Source organism: Echiichthys vipera (genome assembly GCF_963691815.1).
Source record: "Echiichthys vipera genome assembly, chromosome: 14".
NCBI lineage: Eukaryota > Metazoa > Chordata > Actinopteri > Perciformes > Trachinidae > Echiichthys > Echiichthys vipera.
Window position 1 is genome coordinate 9247259 of NC_139839.1, and position 27908 is coordinate 9275166.

Below are 27908 nucleotides of genomic sequence, written 5' to 3' on the forward strand. Positions count from 1 at the left end.
TCCAGATCGGTTTCAGGTGTTCCTGGTCCTTGTCATTGTAGACAAAGGTTGCTGTAGTTTGTGTAATCATCACCTTGAAATGTGAGAGGAATTTCTGCAGTTTGACAGCAAAGTGATTGAGTGAAAGCAATATGTCCTGTGTTTATTTCCATGACGGCCTTCTCCAGACAGGAGAGGCATTAAATTAAATCAATATTTTAAAAATCAATTCAAACCCAAATCTAATTTCTCATTCTCCTGCAGCGATTCGTCTCACACCGTGACTAAACATTTAAACACCCCCCCACCCCGTTTCATTCTGTATTCCTACTGCATCCGCTATATGGAGAGGGTACTTTGCGAGTGTGTCTAGGTTACCTGTCCTCTTAGTAGCTCATAAGCTGTGATGCCCAGTGACCACCAGTCCACTGAGAAGGAGTAGCCAGGGTGGGACCCCTCGAAGGTTTGGAACAGCTCTGGAGCTGACAGACAGAAAATATTGTACAACAAAATTAAGTGGAAGAATAATGTGTGATGACACTTAATTCAGACAAATGTGTAAGTCTTTGTTAAGTAGATGTTCCATAATGGCTTTATTCAGCAGCAGGACTTTTGCAGAAAGACGGATGATGGATTTTTAAATCTATTTTACGGTTGAAACCTTGATGAAGGACCATCATCACCATGAAGTGCACAGTTGGCATTAAGAAAAACTGAAATAACAGCAAGTAGTACTGTGGATGTTGGAAGTGGATGTGGGAAATGTCTGACCCAGACCGACTGCTATCAAAACCTTTTTTTTAAATATTATTTTTTGACAGTTTTTTCGAGCCTTTATTACATAGGACATACAGGACATGGGAGAGAGAGATAGGGAGACATGCAGCAAAGGGCCACAGGTCAGAGTCGAGCCTGCGGCCACCTCAGGGACCTTCAGCCTCTTTACATGGGGCGACTGCTCTAACCACTCTGCCCTCGGCCGCCCCTGCTATCGTAACTTTAATGTAAAATGTGACTTGGGTGCTTATTAAGACATGAGACTGACATTTAAAAACATTAGATTTACATTACAAGTTGTATGTCTTAAAGGGGCTTGTGAGACAGAATAGAGCACTATTCATGCTATATAAATTGGGTGCACATACAATAAGACTTGTTGTGACAGCAGACTGTACAGAAGAGGTTGAGCTAATAAGTAATTTCTGGGTGGGACAAGCTTTCAAAACCCTTCAATTGGTTAGTTATTTCCCATTCCCTACCTTACTTCTTTCTTCTTTATCTATGTAACACTGTCAAAATCCAGACTGCAAGAAACACATGCAACACACACACACACACACACACACACACACACACTCATCCTTGCCGTCATTGCAGGTTTGCTCTGCTCTCTTGCTGAAGAGGAAAAAGTGTGGTTTATCTACTGAAGCCTCTGAAAGAGACAGAGTTTTCTTCTTTCCAGTGTTCCCATGAATTATCTATTACACCACCGAGTATTTGCCATCACACATGGTTTTGAGATCATTCTCCATCATGAGCTCACACTTTGTAAGGATAAAAACAGGCACATACACACACACACACACACACACACACACACACACACACACACACACACACACATATACACTGTCTCGTCATTCACATCCCCCTGATATCCCTTTAAGCTCCATACTGATCTCTCAGGAGCTGATCTACATTGACCTGATGAGGGCAATTTGGAGCAATGCAGAAAAGGTTAAATGCCGGTTGCTAAAGTCAATGAATGTGTCCATCATTCATTCCCTCTTTAATCATTTAATTACTGTTAAATCAATCATTAACTTTTTCAAAACAGGGTTACCTGTAACAATTACAGCCTTAATCTATATTTTATTCATTCTATAAATTAAATTCTGTGTTGGATGTCGGCACTTGCCTCCTCACATCAAGCGATGAATCAACAAAAAACAAAAGAGTCTAAGGGAAGATGTTTCCATAGTAGCAGGGCCTACTAAGTCTCTAACATCGCTTCAGTGTCTTTTGGAATTTGGACTAGTAAACACAAGCATGCTATTTGCAGTTTTATAAATTAAGTTCCATAATGTCTGATCATAATTTCAAACCGTTTCCTCTACAGCATTTGTCTAATGTCCCTAATTTTAAAGTTACCACATAAAGCACTGTTCCAAAATGTGCTTTCTTACCCATGTACGGCTTGGTCCCAGCAATAGAAGTTGCTTTAAGATCTTCTTTTACAATGGCTGCGATGTTGAAGTCTGTTAGATGGACGTGCCCTGTAGAACAGAGGGAATATATTACCTCATAGGGACACATAGCTTGCTCACCTGTGTCGACTCTATAAATCCTAAGGTGGCAACAAGCTCTAAGATCACAGAGCTCTGTTTACACCATCACTATAAACCTTTAGGCTTATTCCTTAGGAATTAAATTTAATCACAGATTACACAGAGCAGGAATCCCACTTTGTATGCTGTTTATGTGAGTGTTAGATATGGAAAAATGAGGATCAAAGGAAGTTTCATCAACATTATCCATTGAAATGAAATAATAAATAAGTAATTTTCCTTCGTGCTTACTTTAGATTATAAAGCTCCTACTATGATATCATAAAAATGCATCACATGCAAATTAACTTTATTGATTGAATAAAACGAGTGTGTGATTATATTGTGACTGAGCTGAAACAATGTCCACAGTGTTTAAGCAGCAGCCTCAGTCATTTTCAAAGTCAAATCATTGACCTGTTTCTCACCGTGCTGCAAGATTGCCCAGATTCTTTGCCATGCACACTGAGCACACACTAATGAGCTGAATCATGTATATGTGTGTGTTTGTGTGTGTGTTTGTCCTACTGAGTGAGACAGAGCCGGGTGAGTTTTTGCCGCAGAATGATGTATCGATGAATGGATGTCCCTGTATAACCCCCCAAACACATATAGTAGAATACCGTATCACACAAACACGCAAGCGGATAACTTTGTAGGACACTAAAGCACACACAGGCCGGTCAGCTAAAGTACTTCATTTACACAATGACTCTGAGCTTTAAAGATAAGAAAATGACAAAAAGTCTCTTTTTTTCCATATCTTCCTCTTCATAATTCAGGTTTTTATTTAATTTTGCCTCCATAAACCCTGTATCATTCTTCTGTTACTTAAAATCTTTACTTCTTTACCCCCTCTCCGTCCTTTACTGTTTTTAAATATTCTCACATACTGTATTCAAAGCTGCAGTGTTAGTGTAGCTGTGTAGTGATGCACAGAGGGGAGATTGGGTGGTGCTTTGGTCCATTGTTACTGCACTCTGATGACTGTGACAAAGGTGCAGCAGGACTGAAACGTCAGACTTTAAGTGGAGCTTGAGTAAGAGTAGAGCTTCTTTCATGTTTTCATATTTAATGATGCCTCCTGTCTCTGTCACATACTTACAGTATCTCCCTTTTTTTCCCCTTTTCTGTCTTCATCTCTCTTAGCTTTGTAGAAGACAGATTTAGGACAGGAGTTTAACACAGTAGCCAGCGGGAATAAATGGTTAACGATCATCAAAATGTTGGGCTGCTGGGCCCAAAGTTTCTAGTAGCAAAATAATATGTTTAAAAGTTTAACCAAAGTATCATTCTGAGGTCAGTTCAAGTCTCTTTCCTGTAGTTAGGTCAGGTGTAAGGAGCCATACAGGCTATGGTGGCCAATAGCAGAGATTCTTGTTTGTTCCATCATAATGAATTGGTATTTTTTTTAGAGTTGAGTGCAATTTCAAGTCTAGTTTGTTTAGTGTTAGTTTACTACCATATCTTCCCTCACAGGACACAAAGGCCAAACACAAAGGCGTAGTCAGATAGAAATTGCATTAGTACAGTTATAGTTAATACATAGGTATTCACAGATGAGCTGTGACAGTTTTCAAATATGCATAATAGAAAATGTACAGTGCATTACTTTTTGGTAACTGAACTTTAGCTCCACAGGGGCATCTGTGGATTACTTGCTGGGTACAGTGAATGGATGTAACCGACAGTGTTAGATAGAAAAAAAGGAGCTTATTTCTGCTAGAGTGCTTTTATTTTTAAGTACCATTTCCTGCTGTAGAGTGAATACCAGAAGTCTGCTTGTTTCAGAATGTTCAGACTGTTTCAGAGACCTGGATACTGCCGAATTAATTATGCAATGCTTTTAATGTCGTTTGTTTTTAAGCCTTAATTACAGTTCTTTATGGCATTTATTTTTCTACGGGTTTTAAGCTGCTATTGCAATATTTTTAAGTAGGACACTTCACTCACTCAGATTATGTGTGTGCCCTAAATGAAAAGAATACACGTCAAACTAAAGTTTGTCAAAATAATTCATATAGGTCAGAGTAGTAGAAATCCCTTTTATTAAAATAAAATACCTTGCACTTAAATATATCCAGTCAAACCGTCGCCTGCAATTGTTAAATTGTGTGGTAGCTGAACAATTGGCTGAGCAGGTTTCCTGGTGGCTTAGCTATCTAATGTGTTTAACAGAGATTAACTGTCAAGGTTTGATTCTTCGATCATGTCATGCTTATTAAGTGAGTGTTGGTATGTGATTACTTTTTAACCCTAACCCTGTGCAGAATGTTAATATAAAGCAAAATATCCATGGACTTTTTTTATTGCCCTGGTATCGAAAGAGGTATCAAGTATTGTTTCTTTATGCAAGTATCGTATCAAAGTTTATCATTCTGGTGTCGTGACAACCTTACTTTGACTTTTGAACACTTCTGCATGAAGCGAGAGAGGTGAAATTCATTGGCCTGTTTCTCAAAGCAGGAGTAATGATGCCACGTTCAGCACAGCTGCAGTACAATGCATTGTCAACACCACATTAGCCTGCAGGCATGTATTGTTCCTATGATTTCCCAAATGAATTTACTGGTTTTGTTACGCAATACTCCACCTGATTTTTTTCTGTCAAAAAAGACGTTATCCTATCCCATGGGTGTTGATGTGGAAAACATATCCATCCGTGATTCTTGGTATTTGTTTGGGAGAGCAGGAGAGAGCTGTGGTTTCCCTCACAATATCACCTTAATGTAGTGCCTGCTTATGAAGCATGGGTACGTGCGCACAGTTGATAACCTAGACAGCAGCCCTCGCTAACAAAGCGATGACATCGCACATGCGTGAGTAAATTGTTTTTCTCCCTACGAAGCAGCTCCCGCGGGAACTACGGAAGACCAGGTCAATTTCAGCTTGTAAAATTGAAATGGTGTGCAGAAGAGAACAGCCTGCTGCCCCCCATTGTTTTAGACTCAAGTGCAGAGAGTTAAACCACAGGTCTGCACAGGAAAATAGAGTGTGGGTAGAATTCATGAGGAGGCAAGAAGTGCTCATTGAGTTTGAAAGGACCTTCACACATACAGAGAGAGAGAGAGAGAGAGCACGGGTGAATGTGAAATCCTGTGGAAATTAATATGAGGCGGACAAAGCTTCCTTTTCGTTCTTTTCCTTCTTTGATGACTCTGTTTTTCCTTTGACAAATCTTTCTTTCCAGAAATGTTTGCTCATCACTCTCCTCGTTCTTGTTCTATCCCTATCCTTGTGGCACTCCCTGTTTGTCAGCTCTGTCTTTTATGTCATCTCATCTCTCTCTCTCTCTCTCTCATCTCTCTCCCACTCTCTCTCATCTCTCTCACTCTCTCTCTCTCATTCTCTCTCTCTCATCTCTCTTCCACTCTCTCTCAGCTCTCTCTCTCTCTCTCTCTCTCTCTCTCTCTCTCTCTCTCTCTCTCTCTCTCTCATCTCTCTCTCTCTCTCTCATCTCTCTCTCTCATCTCTCTCTCTCTCTCTCTCTCTTTCTCTCTCTTCCTCTCTCTCTCTCTCTCTCTTTCTCTCTCTCTCTCTCTCTCTCTTTCTCGCTCTCTCTCTCTGTACATAGCGGCATCAGGACTGCCATTCCACATATCCTTTAACAGCTGCCCAGTGCCCTCCAAGATCTCAGGACTTGTGTGTGTGTGTGTGTGTGTGTCTTTGTATGTGTGTACACTATACGGCCAAAAAGTTGCTGGACACTGTTCGGGCTGTTTTAATGGTAAGGTCTAAACCTCTTGGTTCCAACTAAGGGAAATCTGAATCTTACAGTATTGTTAGTTAAGTATTCGTTTACTTCATTCATATATCGCAATTTCATCATATCATAAATATGTTCCAACATTTTTATTCAAGTGTGCAACATCAACCAAGACTTTTTTGTCTGTGCCTTTAAATATAGATTTGAAAAAGTTTCTGTCTTACTCAAATAATACTCGGATCTCTTGAGTCTGAGGACAAATGTCTGTCACTCTATATGCCGGTGCCAGAAGGGCACAGGTGTTCCTTCTAGTTCAATGCGCAACCTGTATAATGTAAACTTTAGGTTAATCCTCACCTGACCTTTCACCCAGGGTCTACTCTGTCTTTACAGCAGATGGATAGTTAATTCAGGGTCAAGTTCACAATGGGACTGTACTGTTATACTCGTGTCACCCCCATCACCTGATTGTTTGATTTCATGACATGATTCATTGGTGTATTCAGTACATGACCTGTGGTAGAAAATTAGTGAATGTATATATATAAATTGTGGAATCACTGTTAAACCATCTGTTGGAATAACTCAAAGGGGACATTGCCACCTTTTGACGTGAGAAAACATTTAAAGTGTCCAGTTGTACAGAGTATAAGACCTTGGGGTGTCTCAATTTCCGGGGATACATTTGTTGGTAACCATTATTTGTTCTGGTTGGATTTTGATGTTTAAATAAGACATGCACGGCTCTCTTTTTGGCCTTGGCAGAGTGAGTAAGACAGGGCTATTGGAAGTGCTGCTGTCAAACTGACACTACATTTTATGTGTGTGTGTGTGGAGTTACACTTCCTGGAGCCAATACTGTAATAAAGTACCTTCTTGCAAGACAATGGAGAGAAGATTAACACCACTCTCACATCTGTACTATGAAGTGAAGCTAGCCGGACTCTTTCCAAAGGTCCAACGCTCATTAATTCACATGTTTTACATCTTGTGCAAAAAAGGAACATGGACACAATTTCGCCTGTGAGGTTGCAGGCGATCATTCATTTAATTAACAGGTCAAGTTGGGTGTAAAGGTCCTCACTCCAAGCAAAGCCACAAAGACAGTGGCAAAGCGGTCAAAACGTTTTATTGTTCACACATACTTTTGACCAAATTGTGTAAATTTGCATACCGTGCCGTCTTGTCTGTGTCAAGGGTGTCTGTTTTTCTCAAGGATGGATCATAACACGAGACACTTTAATATTCCCAGTCTTGATTAACATACTGATGAAGGAGTTTATAGTGTCTCTTTATGCCACTCTCATTTACAACTGTACCCCTCCCTATGACTATGCACACACTGCTCTCTCTGTCTTTTTGTCATTGTATGTGTGCGCACGTGTGTATATTTATTTGTGTGGAGTTGAAACGGACACTAAAGTCTATGATGACACCTAATCAATCATTCAGAACAGGATTTTCCAGCAGAGTAGTATCGCCCTGTCCTTCACAGTCCTATGACATCACTCCATCATATTTCATCCCATTGTTCAGAGAAAAATAACACCATGTAAATGAACCAGTGCTCCAACCAACGTGTATGATATAAAAATGCATGTGCACATCTTTGCATTTGTTGGATTAAGGTACGAGGTATTTTCCTTCTTTATGCTGCAAGGCCTATCTAGGCAACAAATATGAAACTATGAAAATCATGAGTCAGAAGCTGTTGATTCTTGAATTTTGGACGCTTAATCAAGTCAGGTGAGTCAGTCACATTTTATAATCCATATGTAAACAATACAACACTTTGACTTTAAATTCCACCCCCACACGTCTATATGAATAAATAAGAGAGAATGGATCTTACCATGTTCATCCAGTAGTATGTTGTCAGGTTTGATGTCTCTGGATGGGGAAACACAAACAGTTGCAGTATGATTAGTATGCGTTTTTGTGTATGTTGTGAGTGAAATCAGGATCAGATAGTATTTGCATGGGATTTCTGTGCAAATATTTAAACTTCTAATTTGCAGAACAAGCCATGGAATTTGATAAATCTGTCTTTTCCGAGAATACAGCCAGTGCCAGCATCTTTAGACAACAATAGTGACATAAAATATGGAAAGTAAAAATATGAAAAAGACAGTTTAGTATAATTTATACCTTAAACAACTTATTGTTATCAATATGTATCAAGTTTAAACCTCTGTAATCTAGTACCAGGGGCATCGCTTAGTGTAGTCATTTATACATTTCTCATGACTCAAAACAGATTCAAGAAACTACATTACTGCTTTGTCTATGGGTAGGAAATAAAAGTTATTTGCTGAACAACCGACTTACAAAATTACTTTAACACTGAAGACCAGGCTTTGCAGCCCTGTTAGTTAAAGAGATAGGAGATGTAATGCTCAACATTGGCAGATCCCCTATCACTGATAAGGCAGATCATAAAACAAAGAAGAAGTTGTCTTTTGAATACTTAAGTTAATGCAGTGACAAAAAACCTGCTTAGTTGTTTAGGTACGAGACCTTACAGTGACCCCATTAGACCACCTAAGAGGAATTATTTAACACAACACCAAAGTATATTCAGACTAAGATGATACAAGTCATCCCAGTCTCATCACATCATCACACATTTGGACCCATGAGATACATTATTAAATGTGCTATAGTCATCTACAAGATCCTTGGTTTGTTGTAACATCTCAAGTAATTAACACACACTGTTTCAGCACCCCACTTCCCACAGTCCACCTGTAAATAAATCCATATGGGTGACACTCTGAAATCGCATCTACTGCTGATAACGCATGAGTTTCTGTAGGTGGCACTCTCCTCTTTGTCTGTCAGGGAGGTTACATATGTCGTATCAGTTACACAGTTGTTGTTTCACTTAAACAAACCCCTTTTTTTTTGCTGCAGAAGTCTTAAGACAGTGCACATCCTGTGTGTCAGAGTAACCAAAACCGTATTCACAGATCATCAAATATAAAAGCTTCCAGGTGGTGAATGTACAAGAAGGCTGACCCACAATTATGTTGAGTCATTTCACTTCAGTGAATTACAAACATTTACATATACAGTAATAGCCTAGATTGAAACTTTAAAATGGCACTCTGTGTGTGACGAAAAACAATTGGAAATACAACTGGACAGCAGGTTAAGCTGTGGGAGTAGCTGAGTCACCTGAGAAGAGGAGCAGGTGCAGACTGAAGCGCTTACTAAAGTCACTGCATCTGCTTCCCATCATCCTCCGTGTTTTCTATTTTTATGTTTGTTTCTCTGTAGCTACTGTTTATTTTGCTTTCTCACCACATAAATCCAAATGGCATCCACATGAAACACAGTTACTCCAAATTGTTCTGGAAGCAGAAAAGTACCTGTACACTAAAATATGTTTGATCTCATCCTAAGACTTCAAAGGTTTACTACACATATTTTAAATTTAATAATGTGTAGTGCACAGGTAAAGTTATATTTGTACTTTATTGGATAGAGTGAATACATACATATAACCTTGTATTTTCATAGAAATTATATTAATTTGCTTCCAAGAAAACAGTTTCTTTACTAACACTTACCAAATCCTTGTATTTTGATGTCATTTTATCCAAGAGAATGAGACATTAGTCAGCCCAGATTGTGTTTTGATAATCTGTATTTGTGTAATTTTGTGACATTTACCATTTTTACATTATAAAAATAGGAGCAAACAAAAAGAACATTGGGACATTCAAGAGGACATTTATGTATTTTGTTCAACAGGATGGAGACTGTAGCACATCATATTTCTGGTAGACTCATTGCATCCTTGGTGTTAGACAACGAGTGTCTCCTCTAATTGAGTCCACTGCCCTGTAGGAGCCTGGCATTATATGGAATATCAAAGGCCACGTTGAAACGTTTTGTGTGGGTATATGTGTGCACGCTCTTGGAGACAACCTGTAGCTTGGCTCTGGGGCGCTTTGGCAGACCGAGTGGCGTGGGTGCAGGTGGGGGCTAGAAAGGTCGACCATGTAACCCTTAATTAGCTGACATTTGCCTCAAAGGCTGGCACTAGGGGAGAGAGGAGCGGGATGTGTCACTGCTAAAAAAGCAGAGCGAGAAAGCTACTTTTATGGCTAAAGGCCATGCTGCCATTGTGAAGCAACAGGACAAGAAAAGGCTGGGACAACTAGCTCTAGAGATAAGGCAAAGCAACAAGGCTCAATAGGAGGTGGCACATAGAATAAGCCAAGTTGCTGAGGTAGTGGTGATGATGATGGCCATAACTGACCTGTTCTTCTAACAGTGGACATTAAAGAGGAACTAACTACCTGGTTTTAGCTTGAAAATGGTTACAGAATGCTTCCTGCACATTTTCAAAGAACTGCCATGGTCTGCAGCCATGCTAGTTTGAAACACTAGCTAAAATTACCAAGGGTGCAACGGATGGAAAATGACAGGAAAGCAGATGTGTCTGAGTGCAAGGCATATGATTTTGCCTCAAACACATACTATAGTTTAACAATGTTAGTTGCTTCTCATGATCACACAATCGTGATCTCCTGATGTCTTCACCAGTAATCACCACAGACTCTCCACAAAGCTGAGAGTTGATTTCTGATTTTATGTCTTTGGTCTATGGGGCTGCATTACTAATTTTTCTCAGTTTCAATCAGTCACTTTACACTTAAAGGGACAAGGGATAGTTACTAGAGCCATGCTCCAAAAACCCAAGGGGTAGCATTTCACCTTCTGCAAGAATTTTATCATTCGCTGACACCGTTCAAGAATGTGTACGGTTAGATACAATCTTTCAGCATTGGGCTGCAACTTAAAGGAACATTTTGATTTCAAACCTGGCGTATTTCCTATTTATTTGGCTTTTGTGGCTCTTTAGCTTATGCTAAGTTTGCAAATCTCCACTGGGATTTAGATTCAGGGAAATGAGGAAAACTACGTATACCAGGGCAATTTGCGTGAGCCCTCCTACAGCTTTCTGAATTAGCTGAGTCTGACTATGGCTAACTGCATATGAATGCAGAATATGTTACAAGATGTAAAATAATATATGTATATTTTAAACAGAACAAACAAATGTTGAACTCATCTTTGTTTAAAGAGAAGCTTTGCACTAAAATGGTCCATTTGATAAGAAGTCTAGATAAGATTAAATAATCTAATATTTTATAAACCTCAGACTTATGAAGCCTATTCTGACAGTCACAATCAATACTCTGTTTCTCAGTTACATTCAGTTCAATGGTCTGTGAATTAATTTCTATTGTCCTTTCATAGAAGCTGACATAAAAGAATTACCCCGCAATTACAAACTAAAGTCTTACACTGTTGTGCATGCCATGACTTTGATTAAAGTTATGAAAGAACATTGGAAACCTGTTCAACACGTTCTCCAGAAGTCATTCAGATGAGGAATTCCATTGATGCATTTACCCACGGATACAGTATCATTTCGATTTCCAATTATGCAGTGTGTAAGATGTAAGAACCTTTTAACATGAAATAATTCTTTGTGATATACTATCATTTTCTTGGACTATACTATAGTACTTGAGGAAGCACTTTAAGTTGTGCACCTGCTCTTTTCAGCTGGTATTTTTTCCCTGTGTTATTAGACTGGATAACTGCTATGCAGCATCTATTAGTAGAAACAGATGGCTCTGTTGCAACCCCTTACAACAGAGCTGTGTGAAGACGGGGCTGCTTGGCTAGATGACACCTCAACCATCTGCAAGTGTCAACCACTTCGAACGGGACGCATTCAGAGATAACACAACAAAAAGGCATACTAGATGAAAGAGTAACACTGATGTATCAAATTAAATGTGTTGAAAATTTGGGGAATCCTTGAATTCAGCTTCTACAGTAAACCAGAATCCTGCACCGTGTACTGACAATCAGCAAGGGAAAGAGAAATAAAGTATATATGAAAAATAAACAACATAAAGGTAAACTAAGTTAGGCAAAAGGGATGAATTGGGAGAAATACTGTACTCTGTGATCCAAAGGACAGACTGAAAGGGAGTAGGTGGACTGAGTGAGTAAGTAAGTCAGACAGCTATGTATTCATTTATTGAAAGAGATTTATAGGAATATATTGGGAGATAAATCCAGATTCAAGATAGTGACAATTTGGAGAGAGAGCAAAATAGTGCTATTCTGTACAGATAAACTGAGAGAACGAAGTGGAAAGCCAATGAGACGACTTGGGGAAAGTGGGTGATATAAAGAGAAAGGTAAATTAAGAGAGAGAGACATAGCGTACAAAGAGCAAATTACAAAGTGTGGTAAAAGGATTGAAGTGATTCAAATAAAAAGAGAAGCATGAAGGTAAACATTTGGAGCTCTTCTGAGTGAGGAGTGAGACGAAAAGGCCAGGAGAGCTTCGTGCAAGCTGATCCCCTTGGCTTAGCTCTCGGATGACTGACCCTACAAGCTATTAGCAGGATATAATGGCCTCATTACAGCCTTCTATCAGGGGTAGAGGGGTAACTGAAGCCTGTACCTGGTCATATGATACTGCACTGATAATGGAGCGGGCCAACACACCTGAGAACAGAGGCTTATGCAGACACACACACACACACAAACACACACACACACACACACACACAGGTCATGCAACCACACAGCCACACACACGCCGCTCGTTCAAAGAGCACATGTCCACAGTCATATGCATAAGCCAAATAAGAAAATACACACACCCGTACGTGAGTTTTCAAACAAGCAACTGCACAGGAACATTTAATTTAAATCAAGAGCGAATACCAGACATTTCAGCTATTTGTACTTGATAGTAGGGCTGCAACAAATAATTTTATTATAGATTCATCAGCTGATTCTTTTCTTTATATTTCTTCACATTTTTTAGTCTGATCAGGGGTCAAACTCCCAAAAAGATTCAGTTTGCTAACAAAGATGACTAAGAAAGCCAGCTATTTAATTTTATTTAATTTAATTTTCAATTACCAAAAAGTTGCAGATTATAGTAGAGGCTAGATACATTTTTTTATTCTTTGTGCTACGGACACATTTCAAATCGTACCAGAAATACTGAGGTCCATACTGAGATGGACAGATTGTTCCCAGTCATATAATAAGTTTAGTTGAGTGAATTTCCAATTGAATTAAAATTTTCTTTAAAATCCATAGCTGCTCATGAAGTTGATGTTACTGGTTTTCTGTGCATAGATTGCACTCAGTTTAATCAGAGCTTTCATGGCGCTGCTGCTTTAGTAGCTCTCTTCCCCACTCCAGAATAAAAGCGGAGAGCTGTTTGAGATTGTGCCTCTCCCTCGCTGTCACAATGGAGAGTTGAGGAGCTCTGGAAGCCCCAGAAAGCCCACAGCTCGGCTACATCCCACACTCAAAACAAGCAATACACACATAAACACACATGAACACAGTTATACACAGTTTGTGCATTGAAATATGCACACTCACAGATACACACAGTGTCAGAATCCCTCAGTTCTAAGTACCCACGCCCACCAGCCTCACTGAAGAGCGAGTCAGACAGCCTCTGACTTTGAACGTGAATTGAAAGCCCAACTAGACCCACAGGGGCTGAGAGCTCAGACCCAGCAAACTCCTGCGTCTCTACCTCACCCTTTCTTCTTTCTGTTAAAGAAAAGCATCTCTGACAAGTGTAAGAACGGCACAGGTGTAAAAGTGTGTGTCTGTTGGCTGTCGTCGTGTTAACGCACATGGGTAAACATTGCTTGTGTGTGTATGACAGTTGCAACTCTTGAGCTGAGAGACATTCTTTATTCATCAAAAGATACTGAGCGTGTGTGGTTGATGGAAGTCGGACTTGACAAGTCCCCAGTCTAATTTGGAGCTGATTTTTGGGAGACGGAGAGCGCCAAGTGACAGCGAAAGCAGCCAGTCGGCAATAAAAAGCCCAGGCCAAAACTTACATCACAATTACCAGTGATAAATAATTCAGAGTCAGAAACATTCAGGGAGTGTTACAAAAAATGTCAACTCTCTTCACCCTCTTTGACACTGTAGCCTCTAATCTTTTTTTGTCCTCCAGGCAGACACGTGAGTTAGAAACACAAGCAGGCAATTAGTGATCCTTTCTGAGCAGACAAGCTAGTAAACATTCTGTCGTGTTCAGAGCGCAAACGTCCTCCCATCGGCTAATCTGCTGTTGTGTGCTGGGTTGAGCTGAGGGAGATTTTCGACAATGATTAAACTCAGTTCCCCATTTCTTGGTGGAAATCCCAGAGCCGGCACCTTCATCTGCATTTATGAAATATGAGTGAATAATTTTTTTCCTACCCTCCCTCCTGGTTCTTCTTTTTCTTCTGCTGGGAAATAAAACATTAACACACTCCATGAATAAAGAATACTTCACTTGAAGACATGACAAACGCTTGCCATTTCAGGCTGCTGATGGAGAGTAAAAGTAATGAATTTATCTGCCTCTATTCAATCTGCAGCTGTTGCATTATTCTTCATTTTAAGAACCATCCGTGAGAGGACCCACTGAGGCTTTTTTTTCTCCTTTCACCTTCAATTAACCAGATAGGTGAATTAAGAACATATTCCCTTTTGGCAGCTTGGCAAAAGGCCTCTAGAGGAGAAGTGGATGAAGGAGCAAATAAATTATTTGAAGCAGAGCTCTTTGTGCCACTCCCTTTAAATAGAAAGATCATGCAGAACTGAGACTAAGAAATGAGGAGGAGGGAGAGGAGAGCATGGGAGACAGAGATAGTCTATAAAGATTTTTATATAGGTATATAGTCGTATATACAGTATATACAGAGTGTTATGTAGATTCAATTGAGCTCTTTAGCCTTTAGAAACCTTTACTCAAACAGGAGTAAATAGAGTATATGTGAGGGGCGGTTTTCAGCCGTGCAATAATACACATTGATGATTCAAACCAGTGTACTACTACATCAATGTGTGTATTATACATGCTTCACTGTGAGGCACACACACAGACACACAAATATATGCCTGCCCTTTCACACACTTGCCATTTTTCCCCTACTTGTTTGGAGAGACACATGGAGTCTCTGAAGATGTCATCTAATTGAGACTCATTCTGTTGTCAATAATTCAAACTCCTCAGAGAGCTTAGGGTTAAAAACACTGACTAACCAAGCTTGAATTAAGCAGTTATACGACACCCATGAGACCTGTTTCATGAAGCAAGCTTACCAAGTAAGCCAGGCTTATTTCGGTTAGCATGACTTATTTTGAATTAACTGGGTTCCATAAAGCCAATTCAACATGGTTTAAACTCAGTTACTTTTCAACTTATGCTGGCAAACTAACCTGATCCAGGTCAGGCTGTGTGTCAGAGTCATAGCCAATAAACATAGGGCGCCTCCATTATATCCATTAGCTATTATTGCGGACAGTGCGTGGCTCAACTTTATTTTTACGCAGCTTGTCAATTTTTTTCTCTCCAGGTGTGGCTATGAGGCACCCCAATATGTAAACACAGAAAACTGCATAAAACATTGAACATCACTGATCTCTCTTTATCCCTATTTGCCATGGTTTATCAATTTATTCCAGGTACGATATCTCAGGCTGCTTAAGAATAGCATGCACCTGATTTAGTCTGGACTGATTTGTTAGGTTTATTCAAGTGAGGTTTTGGACATTTAGCCCAATCTTCCCCGATCATGTTCTGCATGACAGCTGAAAATGCAATACACCATATTCACGATAATGTATTTTACCATAACAAAAGGACTATATAGAGAAGAAAAAGGTCTGTATTATTACACGTCATAAGTGGTGGAATGTGATGTGATATATTACTTTTCGTCCATAAAATCACAGGTTCAATTACAACAAGTTTTTTGACTGTAAGTGAAGTTTTCTTTATGCTTATCATAACAAAGCCATTAACGTATTTACGCATAAGTATTATAAAACTTCAGAAAGGTTCCCTAATTTTTAGGCTCCAAGTAAAAGCCATTTCCACTTAATGACAAGGTGGAATCAAATGAACTTACACCTTGTATTATACTTCCTGCTCTGAAGCTACTGTCCCATGAGGACGCTGCCGTCTCTTTGATTTTCCATCCAGGCTCTGCCAAGAGGAGCTGAACTGCTGTTGTTAACCTCATTGCTGCTCTGTCCACACTCACTTGACATTGTCCATATTTGCCATTCAGTTGCATACAGTGCAAGAGCTCATTATTGATAATCACTGGAAATACTAAACACGGTGATGTCTGTTGTTGTCACTGCTGTTTTAGTGTTGATGTGAATCCCAGTATAGTTATAGACCAGCTCCCTCCAAGATCTATAACCTGAACTTGTCCACAACAAATCCTGATACCAGTGAGGAAAAGAGAAACCGTTTTTAACGTTTTGCTCACTCAGTGTATTCAATACATTTTGGAAGCATCATTGGCCGTAACATGATATCCCAAGCTCTTCACAATAATCACATAATCACAGTGTCGTCATGTTGCATGTAATTGATGCCATTATCATCATTACTCCCCTCATTATCATTAAAATCATCGAATACCAATGGTAGCAGAATGTGCACATCCTGCATTAACACACATACACAGGTGCATACACATGCACACAAACAGTCTGGAGGCTTTAAATGCATACGCTCGCCGCACCAAAGTCAGCACGTCCACATCTGAGGGAGAAAATTATATATTCAATTTCCATGGAGATAAGCTGAGAGTTACTTTCAGCTCTTCTTCCTATTTGATGCTAATGTATGCAGATTGAAAAGATGTTGATTCCATCCAAACAAACACCTGCGCATCAAATCTCTCCTCTACTGCACTATTATAGGAAACATATTTTAAATATCCATATCCTTCAATGGACTCAATGAATATGCAATTCAATAATCCCTCCCATTTATCTCCTGTTCTCTCTCTTTCCTGTAGAGTTTCCTGCCCAACGTGGACAAAGGCAAGTGGTCTGCTTTACCTTAAATGGCGTAATGTGTTATCTGCGGCTGTTGATAAATTAGTGTTCTCTGTTGCATTAATGTTTCCTATTAGTCATGATCTCTTTCTATGTTTAACTCATTGCTCGGTCACCTGAGTAGATAATTAAGTCAAAGCAGGGGATGGATTAAGGAAACCCCAGTGCCTCTACTCATTCACTGCTCAGATTGTCCATTTTCATGTCATTAAAGGGACAAAGTACACATTATGTTGTGCTTTGGTAGCCTGTAGTTAGTTTAGCTTCCAGAATGTAATGCCTGACATCTGGTGCTGCGCCCCTCCAGTTCTGTCATCGGTTTTGCGAGGGCACTGTTGCCGCATCCGGGGCTTAGCACCGCCCACGACGGTTTCCATTGGTTTAAAGAAGTACAACAGGCCTAAGCGTTTTTTTCCTGCTGTTACTAGAATGCAAACTCGTGCAGCAATGCGAGACACCTGCAGAAGTCAAAGTATGTATTCTTCGGCCCATCCATCAGTACATTAACAGATGTGTTATACTCAGCAAAAGCTTACCAATGAAAGGAAGGCTGGAAGACTTTTAATGTGGAAAAATCTGCAGAAATAGTTGACCTTCTGACAAAGAAAACTGAACTTAATCAGATCAAGTACAGCTGTTGTCATGCTGAAATATTGGGGAGGTTTTGAGTTATCAGAGTATCAGGGATTATTATCAGGGAATTAGGAATAAAAGTCTCTGATATAAACTTGTTTCAAATTAAGACCTAGTTTTCTCTGCCACTGTAACAACCATGCCATGGGATGCTATACACAAATCCTGACCTGTGATGTCAAAATCCTGTGCAACCACCCATGTGACTGACCTCCGTTTGACTTGTTTGTAATTTAACAATGACTATCCCACTTCAGCCGAAGTAAATACTATCAGGATTGGAATAAATGACAGTCAACATGTATTCTCCAAAATGTTTTGGCAAACCAAATTATAAAATATTTAGTTCAAGACAAGGTTGCTGTAGCTTTGTATCATATCTGCATTGTCCCTCTGTCAAAGAGATGTATTTGCTATGAGGTACCAGTGAGGAAGAGAGGGACAGTTTGTAACTTTTTGCTCACTCAGTGTATTCAATGTATTTTGGCAGCATCATTGGCTGTAACACGATATCCCAAGCTCTTAGAGTCACTTCAACAACTTAAAAAAATAATATTGGGCTGTAGCCATATATTTTTTGGCCATGTAAGTCAGTGGCCTTGCCATGGCAGCAGATATTTCTGCCCAAAAAGCACTTAACCTGCATATTACAAATTAAATAAGGCATTGGCAAAGCAGCAGGGACACAACTGGTGCATTCCATGATAGCCATAGTCTGCAGCTCAGGGTAAACTGTTGTGTCAGGTGTGACCTCCATGTCAAGACTGCTTGACCTTTGTTCTCAGTGGTGGATCAGTCATATTAGAAAATAATATGGAAGTGGACAGCCAAGGAGAAAAGAACACACAGGCAGATAATGCTCAACCTTGCTGTCGGAAGTCAAGGAATAGAGACAGAAGGGGGGCATGTACTATTGCAGGAGGATACATAATGGGACAGCCAGTCAAAGAGTATTCCTCTCATGTTATTTGTATCAACAGAGATGGCAGCAAACCCATTATTAACGCATTATTCAAGATTATTAATCAAACTATATAATGCAAAAATGAGGTTCAGAGGAAGGAAATTAATAGAAAACATATCACCTGTGTATGATGCGCTTTGCACGGAGGTATCCAAGGGCCAGAGCCAGTTCACAGATGTACAGTTTAACGGTGCTCTCTGAGAAGTGGACGTTCTGCTGCAGGTGATAGCGCAGGTCTCCTCCCAAGAGCAAGTCCACCACCATAAACATGTCCTCCTCATCCTGGAAGGAATACCTGGAAGAGAAGGAAGGCAGTCAGTCAGGAGTGAAGAGTGATGAGGCCAAAGGGATGCCAAGTTGTAGCAAGGACAGTGGGGACAAAGGAGATTTGAAAAAGACAATGACATGGGAAGATTTATGCCAAGTAGGAAAGCAAAGGCATGCAATCAGAGGGGGGATAAGAAATCAGAAATTGAAGTAAATATAACAGTGGAGACAGACAGAATCGGAAAGCAAAGAAAGACACTGTCAACAGAGGTTGATTTGAAGGGACGGTAAATATGGAGGTGTGGAATTAAGTTGCAGGGGAAAAAAGAAGGGGGGAAAAGATTAAAAGACAAAGAAGATGGTGTCACATATTTACCATTAACCACAGTGTACAAAGTAGGGTTCCCAAAAGATAAAAATAGCATAAAACCCTTCTGGTGAAGTGTCATGGATCTGCCGAAGTTATGTTTTATTTGCTCAGGCAGATCTGTCTGGCCCCCCTTCCGATCAGACAGTTTTCCAGCAGACCAGGCCGTCGCCAGACCAATCACAACCATGACTGACCGAGAAGCGTAATACACGTATATGTAGTTGCTGAACATAGTTCCTGTACTGGCATTCTCCATCCAGGGTAACTTATCAGGCTCACCGAACTCAGATCAAAATGACTAACTATGCAGTCCTTATTAAATATGAATACAAATTCTGTTATAGTACTGGCTATTAGTCACCGTAAATGACACATTTACACACTTTAGCGTAATGTTTAGTTGTAATATGAGATCGTTTCTTGCTTCAAAACAGACCAAGCACTTTCCTAACTTGCATGTGTTGCTAAGTGCTACATCATTTTGTTGCTGTGTTTGGATATAGGTCCCATTTTTTTGCTGTGATTGGTTGTATTTTGGTCTGCACTGTTGATAACGTCCCTTGGCGATTTGAACAACAACTGAGAGGTTCTAGACGAATTCACATTTGTAAATGACTGATGTCAGGCTTGGGGAACCAATACTGAAAGAATGTCTAACTGCGCAGAAGGTTGTTTTTCTGACTTTGTGGCAACGTTGAAGATGCAACACTTACCCGACAGCAAGAAAAGAAGATGACAAGTGCAAATTGAACTCATGTTTGTCTTGTGCTCCTCTGGCAAGTCAACCTTTAGATAACACGTAAGACCTCAGCACAAAAGGTTTGACAGGAACAAAAGGATCAACAAATTTACCCATCAGTGTTTCAACCCTACAATCTCTGACAAAACAACCTCAGGACCCTCCCAGGATCTCTGCTCTACTCTTAAGACTTACAACAAGCAGAACAAAACACACTACCACATTGGGACGGAAGCACCTACATGTTGGCTGAGTCATGCCTGGGGAGGTGCTCATTATCCTGAAGAAGAAGAAACTCCATAACATTTTTTACACAAGTGGCTATGATAGATGGGAGAAAGAAGAGACAGGTGCAAAGTCTTTCTATTTGAGCACATTTTTGATTGCTTAAAAAGACATGCAATATGTAAACTAAACTATGTAAACTATGTAAAACTGTCTTTTTCTTCATTTTTCCCTCTCCTTTTTTAAATTTCAAATTTGAGACATTTTTATTGAATTACTTAATGAAAAAGGGTTTTAGGCCGACATTTATTGACAGTAATAGATTTCACTGATGCAAATTAAGAAGGAAAGAAGAAGAACACTGTATTCCACACGTATTCAACATTGCTTACTACAGGGCCTTATCGTGTATAATAAAATCCAATACATCTTCAACATGATTAAATATACATTCGGGACGCAATCATCATCATAGTTTCATCCTGTTGTTTTCGTGGCTTTCTGGTTTCTACAGCAAAAAGCAATTGCGACTATTAACACAGAGAAAACAATCTCTGTTGTGATTACATTAGTGATCAGCAAACAGATTATCCTAGCTGTTGTTTTTTTTACATTATGTAATGTGTACAGTGTTATTGAGAATATGTACCTCTTCTATTCCATCAACATGTGCGGTATGAAAATGTTGTAGCTCATTTATTGAGCACAATTATGCATCAACTCAGCAACATTGTCTGCTGAGTGTCCTGCCATTTCATTAAAAAAAGACCATTACATTTATTACTTATTCCTTATGTCAGTGTGTGTAAGATTTGGCAGGGAAACTGTCTGCTTAGCTGTCTCCAACAGAGATTGTCTTAAAGTGGCACAAAATGTTACTTACTCTTTATTCATGAATGAAAAAACAACCCATTTAAATTGTTTTACTAATGTTTTTTTCATAGTTCATATTTTTTACATTGTTTTAGTGTATACTGTACGTAGTATAAGTGGGCCTGTATTAGTGTGTAAGGGATGTTCTGGGTGGTAATGCTATTTGTAGTCATCAGTCTATTCACCCATCCATCAAGCGCTGTCATGCAGCAAGCCTTAATCAGCATGCGGCCCATTGCATTGCCATTTGAGAAGCTGTTGCACAGATCATCATTGATTTTTACATGCTGAGCGTCCCACTGGGGCCATATTTTTTTCCTCTCCTCTAAACGATGAGCTAATTAGTTTCTTTCCCACAACAAACTAATGCATGCAAAAATAATATTTTTTTGAAAATGGCAGCAGCCAACGTTTCCTGGTTTGCCTAAAGCTGTGTGCAACGCAGCGTCCTACATACGAAAGTTCAGATCTTCCATTTAATACTACACTGCCAACACACTCGAGTTCTCAACAAGTTCCTGATCTGAAATAAATGGGCTACAATTTTTACTGAACACTTTTGAGGTTGCATTTTTTTTTTTAGTGGCAGATTCTTCTTTGAATCAGGAGTATCATTTTGGCTCAAACTCAGTGCTTAATGGCCGAGGGTAGTTTTTTGCCACGTTGGTGAACACACCTCCTCGGGGCCCTTCTCCGATAAACTGGAGGGGGTGTTTTTCTGCACTGGACAGACAAGGATTGATTGAGCTGACTCAAAACTGTCTGCTAAGGCTCAGATAATGCTGAGACCACTCAACATCTGATTGCCAATGGCCTCAGACTGTGGAAAGACTATCTGTTCGATCCCTGAAGAAACACACACACATTTGGCAAAGAGGTGCATGAAGATACACATGCATACACACATACAGTACTATTCTTCCTTCTCAACACAGTTTCAGTTAAAACGTGCATTAAATATTATGATGTATTATACAAATAAACTGGCAAATATCAACAGAACATCTTGTATTTTGAATGACTCTCTCCAATTAAACACACATGCAGAACATGAACATGCAAGAAAAATGAATATCAGACAGCAAAGTTTATGTGTTTGTGACAACATAATGAAAACCTATACAAACATAAGTTATGGCTGCAGCCTACACCCTCTCAAGCATTTTGATTTCAATTTTATACTAGTTTATCTTAAATTTAATGACAAAATAGAGATAATTCAATGAGTCAATGTGACATGGATGAGGAAAAGTTGCAGCCTGTGAGGTGATTGGTTTTGAAGATTTCGCTTCCTAGATTACAAACCATTCACAGTGATTCCCCCAGGTTTGCAATGACAAAAAAAGAAAAAAGGAATTATGCTTTGCATGTGTTTCCACGCACTGTAGCAGATTGCCTGAAGGTTCTGTTCTTAGCGTGTCAGTCGTTGTTTAATCAGACAATTTACTGGTTAGGTTTATATTGAAAGGTCAATCCCCACATGGATAAATTAATCGGTATTAAAAGGCATTAATTCACCAGACAGAAGGATCACAGTTATATGAGCAATAATCAGAGCCACAGTGCAGTTTAAATCAGTGTATTGCACAATGAGATACACTCGGCATCAGTAAATGTCTTTTAAATAATTGTCCCAAAGGTCCAAATAATGGTCTCCAGTCGCCAAAATTACTTAAAAGTGACATATTTAAAGAAGAAAGGTGACTTCCATGGAGAGTCTTCTATGAAAAAAAAATCCAAGTTCCAGCTGTTGATAATGTAAGGGAGGAATAATTGAAGTAACAGAGTGGATCAATGTGCGTGTGCATGCATATGAAAGGGAGATTGTGTGTTGGAAAATGACACTTGAGTCTGGCATGCAGAGATGAAACACTGATCAAGCAGCGTCATACTAATCTCTATAAACAGATTCTGTACAGGACTGTAGAATCAGTAGGCAGCGAGACAAGATTTGGGTAAAGCCGAAGGGGTCTGGTTTCTGTTTGTAGTCGGACGTGTATTGACCAATCACCAGCTGATTGGTGTGAACGCCGTAGTTGAACTCTGGTGCGGATTAAATAAACACTCTCTGGTCAGGAGTAGGCCTGGTGTGAACACTATTCAAACCAATCACAGGCAGTGCAGTGTTTTATGTGTCATCTCATTGGTTAAAAAAAGTTTTCCTTTTCTGTTTTGGTGAGCCAGTAGCCCGGGGACTCAAGACTGAATATATAAACCGAAGAGAACAATTTTCCCTCATCAATCAATCTTGAAATGTCTGCATTATTAAAGGATTTAATACATTTGCATCCGCAGTCTTCTAAGGTTTGCTAATAAGTGCTTCAGATCAACACCAACATGATGAGAACATGATGGTCAAGGTGCTCCGTGACATTGCCAGGTAGAAATTCAGGTCATTGTCATTTTACCGACCAACTGTATGACCAATATTTGAACGTCATTTCCACCACATGACTTTGCTTACAATTTCTGGACCTTTTGAGTTTTGCCTTTGTGATTGCAAACCTGACCGGTTGGCAAAATTGAAACACTGAATCATCCTCACATTAGTTCAATTCAGGAACCAGACCTTTAGACGTGAACCCACCATAGTTTGATGCTTCCGTGTTAGGACAGAGATAACTTTGTCTGTAAAATGCTTGTAGAGCCATTAGAGAGAAAATTATGAAAATATTGTCATGGGGAAAAAGCATGGCTGTAAGAAAAACAACATTAAGGGCAGTGGTATGAGATACAGCCTGCATAAATGCACACAGTATTTTTTTTAAATGCAAAGCAGATTTTGTGAGAAATATTCATGACCTAAATTTGAAGCTTAAAGCAAGCTTTTTTCTGTCTGTAAACTGTAAGCCGAGACAAGAAAAACAAACTTTTCAAAGGTTTGAAGCGTGAGCTGGACAGCAGTGTGTGTTTGCAGGATGGACTCTGTATATTAATAATTTGATTAACTCTCATTCTCCATCTTTTTCCCAGGTCTGTTGCTCTCTGTCTCTCTCTCTCTCTCTCACACACACACACACACACACACACACACACACACACACACACACACACACACACACACACACACACACACACACACACACACACACACACCCCGTGTAAATACATCTAACCCAGCAGAAGTAGTTAAGGTGGTAAAGAATCCAAGAAGCTGCTGTCACAAGCATTTAAGGGACACAAACTGGGCTTTAACTACTCTTGGCAGACATATGCTGCTTTTTCCAGGAAAACTGCTGTTTTGTTGTATCAAAGGACACCCCTAATCTCTACCTTCAATGTCTTTCCTTTCAGTGAATTGTAAAGTGTAATATTTTGGTTTTCCAAACACAGAAAAAACACAAAATGCAATGTATTATTACTTCATCATACATACTACTGGGTGATTGGTTGGGTCGGTGTTAAGGAGAGACTAATAGTCCATCAAGTCAATCGATAGCACACTTGAGTCCTCCGTGAAACCAGTTTAATAGACTAGAAAACCACCTCTCATGCTTGACTGAGGTTTTCGTGTTTTTTGTCCCACAAGTCACTCCATCAGAAAGCCAAGGTAAACTGAAAGGGCTTAGCTGTCATTGAAGGGAAGTTGTTCTGTCTTCTGAGCAAACAAGACTGACTGACTCACTCACTACAGTCGCTCACATGGTTTCTCAGGAGCAAAGGCACAAACAGTACACTATGATTACTCTAATGTGCACACACAAACAGAGAAACATTTTGTTTGAACCAGCTACCTTTACTTATAGCTGAAGTGGGTAACTTTCTGCGGATGTTTTTTTCTCATATTTGCTCAAATAGTCACTATATCCTGACAGCCCAAACGGTCCGACGATCTGTGAAAAAGTCATGTAGCTCTGCATTGACGCAGTGTCAATGACTGCTCGTGAGCTTCGATCAAACTGTGAAACCCGGCAGCGCTGATGTAATATGAAACAAGATTCTGTTGCTGTATTGCACATTTCTCGCATAAAGGGTTTTCAGAAACATATTTCTGTGTTCTGTTTAGCTGTAAAATGAGGGAGTTTGTTACCAAGTCGAGCCAAAACCAAACACAGGCTGACCGGGTGGACAAACTTTCTCATTTCACAGCGCACAAATGTAAACACACTACAGCATGCAGAGATGTGATGTGTCTGGGAACGAGTGTGGCCACTTTTTCTGATCTGCTGCAGCCATCTTGGCTGTTTTTAAAAATGCCTCAACAGCAGTCCTCTTTACTAAGCTAGGTTTATGCTCTGCCTAGTGTCCCTGTCGCATGGGTGTGCAAGCCAAAAATTATGTCATCACATATTTTGCATGAAGGCTCGGCAAGTTGTCAGTCATCGTCTGAAACATGCCCTATATGAGATAAACGATGGTGATTAGCCTGACCAGGATCTGGACGGCTGGAAATCTGTTTGAACAGGAGGGGGACCAGATGCATCTACCTGAGCTTGCAGAGTTCCGTTCTCACTTGGAATTTGTACCCTGAAGATACATTCACAAAGTCAATAACGCTCAAGTGTTTTTTTCTTAGCGCTTCAGCACTTTTTTATCTGAATAAGTGCACATTATTGCACTTCTTAATCATTTCTTGTGCTATACAAACTGTTTGTTAGATATTATAGCTGCAAATCAACATTATCCCTCTGGGACTGACTGACCTGGTGCTAATTCAGCTTTCTATTCTGTGCTCTTTCAGCAATGACTCCACTCTATTAAAGGGTAAATTGGTCCTATGACAATAAAATCTCCCATTTCTTCTCAAAACAAGTGCTCTCTCTCTCTCTCTCTCTCTCTCTCTCTCTCTCTCTCTCTCTCTCTCTCTCTCTCTCTCTCTCTCTCTCTCTCTCTCTCTCTCTCTCTCTCTCTCTCTCTCTCTCTCTCTCTCTCTCTCTCTCTCTCTCTCTCTCTCTCTCTCTCTCTCTCTCACACACACACATGCACATGGCGACAAAGTATTTAGAAGGTGTTTGAATATGAATGAAGTCTGGCCTGCGCCCTGCTGCCGCTGCTGTCAAAATGAATTAGAAATGGTACCCATTAAGTTGATCACCACGGGTAGGCCCTGTGTCACAGAAGTTACCCAAGTTATCATTAACATGACAATGTCTAATATGACTAATATGATTTTAAAGAGCCTGTTTAATGTTGAATCTTTGCATTAGCCTACTCTCAATACTGTGTCATTGGCGGAGCACTGAAGCTACCGCTGCTGCTACTCACATTACACCTCCTGTGAAGATGATGTTGTTATAGCTAGTAAGTAGTACGAATAAAATAATAAAGCACAAAGAATAAAGACGATAGATGTTTCATTCTGAGAACAACACTTCAGTCGACTGTCTGCATTTGTGAATTGCAGCTGCAGTGGGCTGAAAATGGGCAGAATAGGTTCTCAAGCATCATTAGCAGCTGATGCCTCGACCAGCACTTTGGGTAGAGAGAAGACAGCAGTCAGACTGACGGATTAATCAGACAGATAAGCACATTATGTTGAAATGTTGCAACGTTTAAATGCTGCTGGCATCTGAATTCTCTTGTCCGTTCTCTCTTGTCCTCTTTTTTTTCTCTCTGTCTCATTCTGTCTTTTTTTCAGTGTCCGTATCTGCTTCGCCACACATGTATTTCAATGTGACCTCTCAGTGGCCTCCAGGCAGGCAGTCTGATGGGAGAGCATCCTTTTAGAGGCACAGTCACCCCAGGCCATTTCAGTAATGGAAGTCCCTAGAAACCACACGGCCTCAGAAGCTAAGATTATTACCTTTGAAAGAGGGTACAGTTTTGAAGTGTAAGGGCCAGTTCATTCAAATAATACTAAAACTGCTGCTATTCAGTATTATACAAATTTATTACATTCTAATAAATTTGATTTCTTCAGACACACAAATTATTCTATTCTTATCACTGCCCTTACATCAAGAGATACAGCTCTTCATATTCTAAGCAAAAGAATCCCAATTTCTCATTATATTACAGTAAGGTCGTACTCACACTGTCCTTCTGGCCAGGGCCAAAACCGTTTTTTTCAGCTAAAGCCTAGTACCTTTAAGCAGTGTGAGTGCACCCGCTCCACGCATAACTGCGGCCAGCGGGCCGTCCACAGCCCGCTTGAAAGAGGTGGGCTTTAGCGGAGCCGTTTGCACATGTAAGAGCACAAGCGTGCGCATGTGTACGAGCACGAGCCCTACGGCAGTAGCGTTATGTCCTTCTGTTCGGACATGTAAATAGAAGGACGGACCATGCACGGACATTTAACAACAACAACAATGGCGGTGAAAGATTCACGTTGGTGTGATGCGGAGGTGGAGTGTTTACTGCAGATTTGGTCGGATGAAAATATTCATAAACAGTCGACAAGACGCACAAAAACTCCGAGGTCTGTGGAAAGATTTGTAAACAAAGCCACACACACGCGATCAATGCGTGTGACGTGTTACGGCGTGATGGCGTATGGACAGCAAGAAGCATTGGCCGGCCCTGGCAGTGTGAGTACAAACGGGGCTGGGGCGCGGGGGGGAGAGGGAGGGGGGACAAGTACCCTAAAGCCCGGGTCGCGGTACGGAAGGACAGTGTGAGTATGCCCTAAGTGTCTGAAAAAATAATTGTTCCCTTCTTTAAAAGCGATAGAACTATTGGCAATATTTCTAAACATATTCCCTAACTAAAAGGAGATCACATGCACCCATTCATTAAATGTAACGATATTTGACTACTGTCTCAGCAACCCATTATACATAACCTGAATGCCTTTTATGAAGTAAATTAACTAAACCACCTCCATCTAAACTGTGGTGGTTTTTGTTTAAGCTTCTATCTATCTGTTGAATGCCCTGAAGCAGAAAATCCACATCAGTTAATCTCAGTAACAAAATGCCCAATCCAGACTTTGTTGTTCAACATAAGGCACTGCAATAACA

The 27908-nt window shown here is 40.0% G+C and overlaps 1 protein-coding gene across 1 annotated transcript in view; it reads right to left on the minus strand.

Annotated features, from left to right (window-relative positions):
* stk32a (serine/threonine kinase 32A) overlaps positions 1–27908 on the minus strand; it is a gene marked incomplete at its 3' end in the record, with an annotated part of 50347 nt that overhangs the window by 15257 nt on the left and 7182 nt on the right. Inside the window, exons 3-6 of the mRNA XM_083927567.1 lie at positions 18657–18830; positions 7865–7902; positions 2166–2255; positions 358–461 (exon numbers count right to left, since the gene is read on the minus strand). Of these exons, the coding sequence (XP_083783693.1) occupies positions 358–461; positions 2166–2255; positions 7865–7902; positions 18657–18830 (406 nt within the window). The remainder of the gene's footprint in view (positions 1–357; positions 462–2165; positions 2256–7864; positions 7903–18656; positions 18831–27908) is intronic.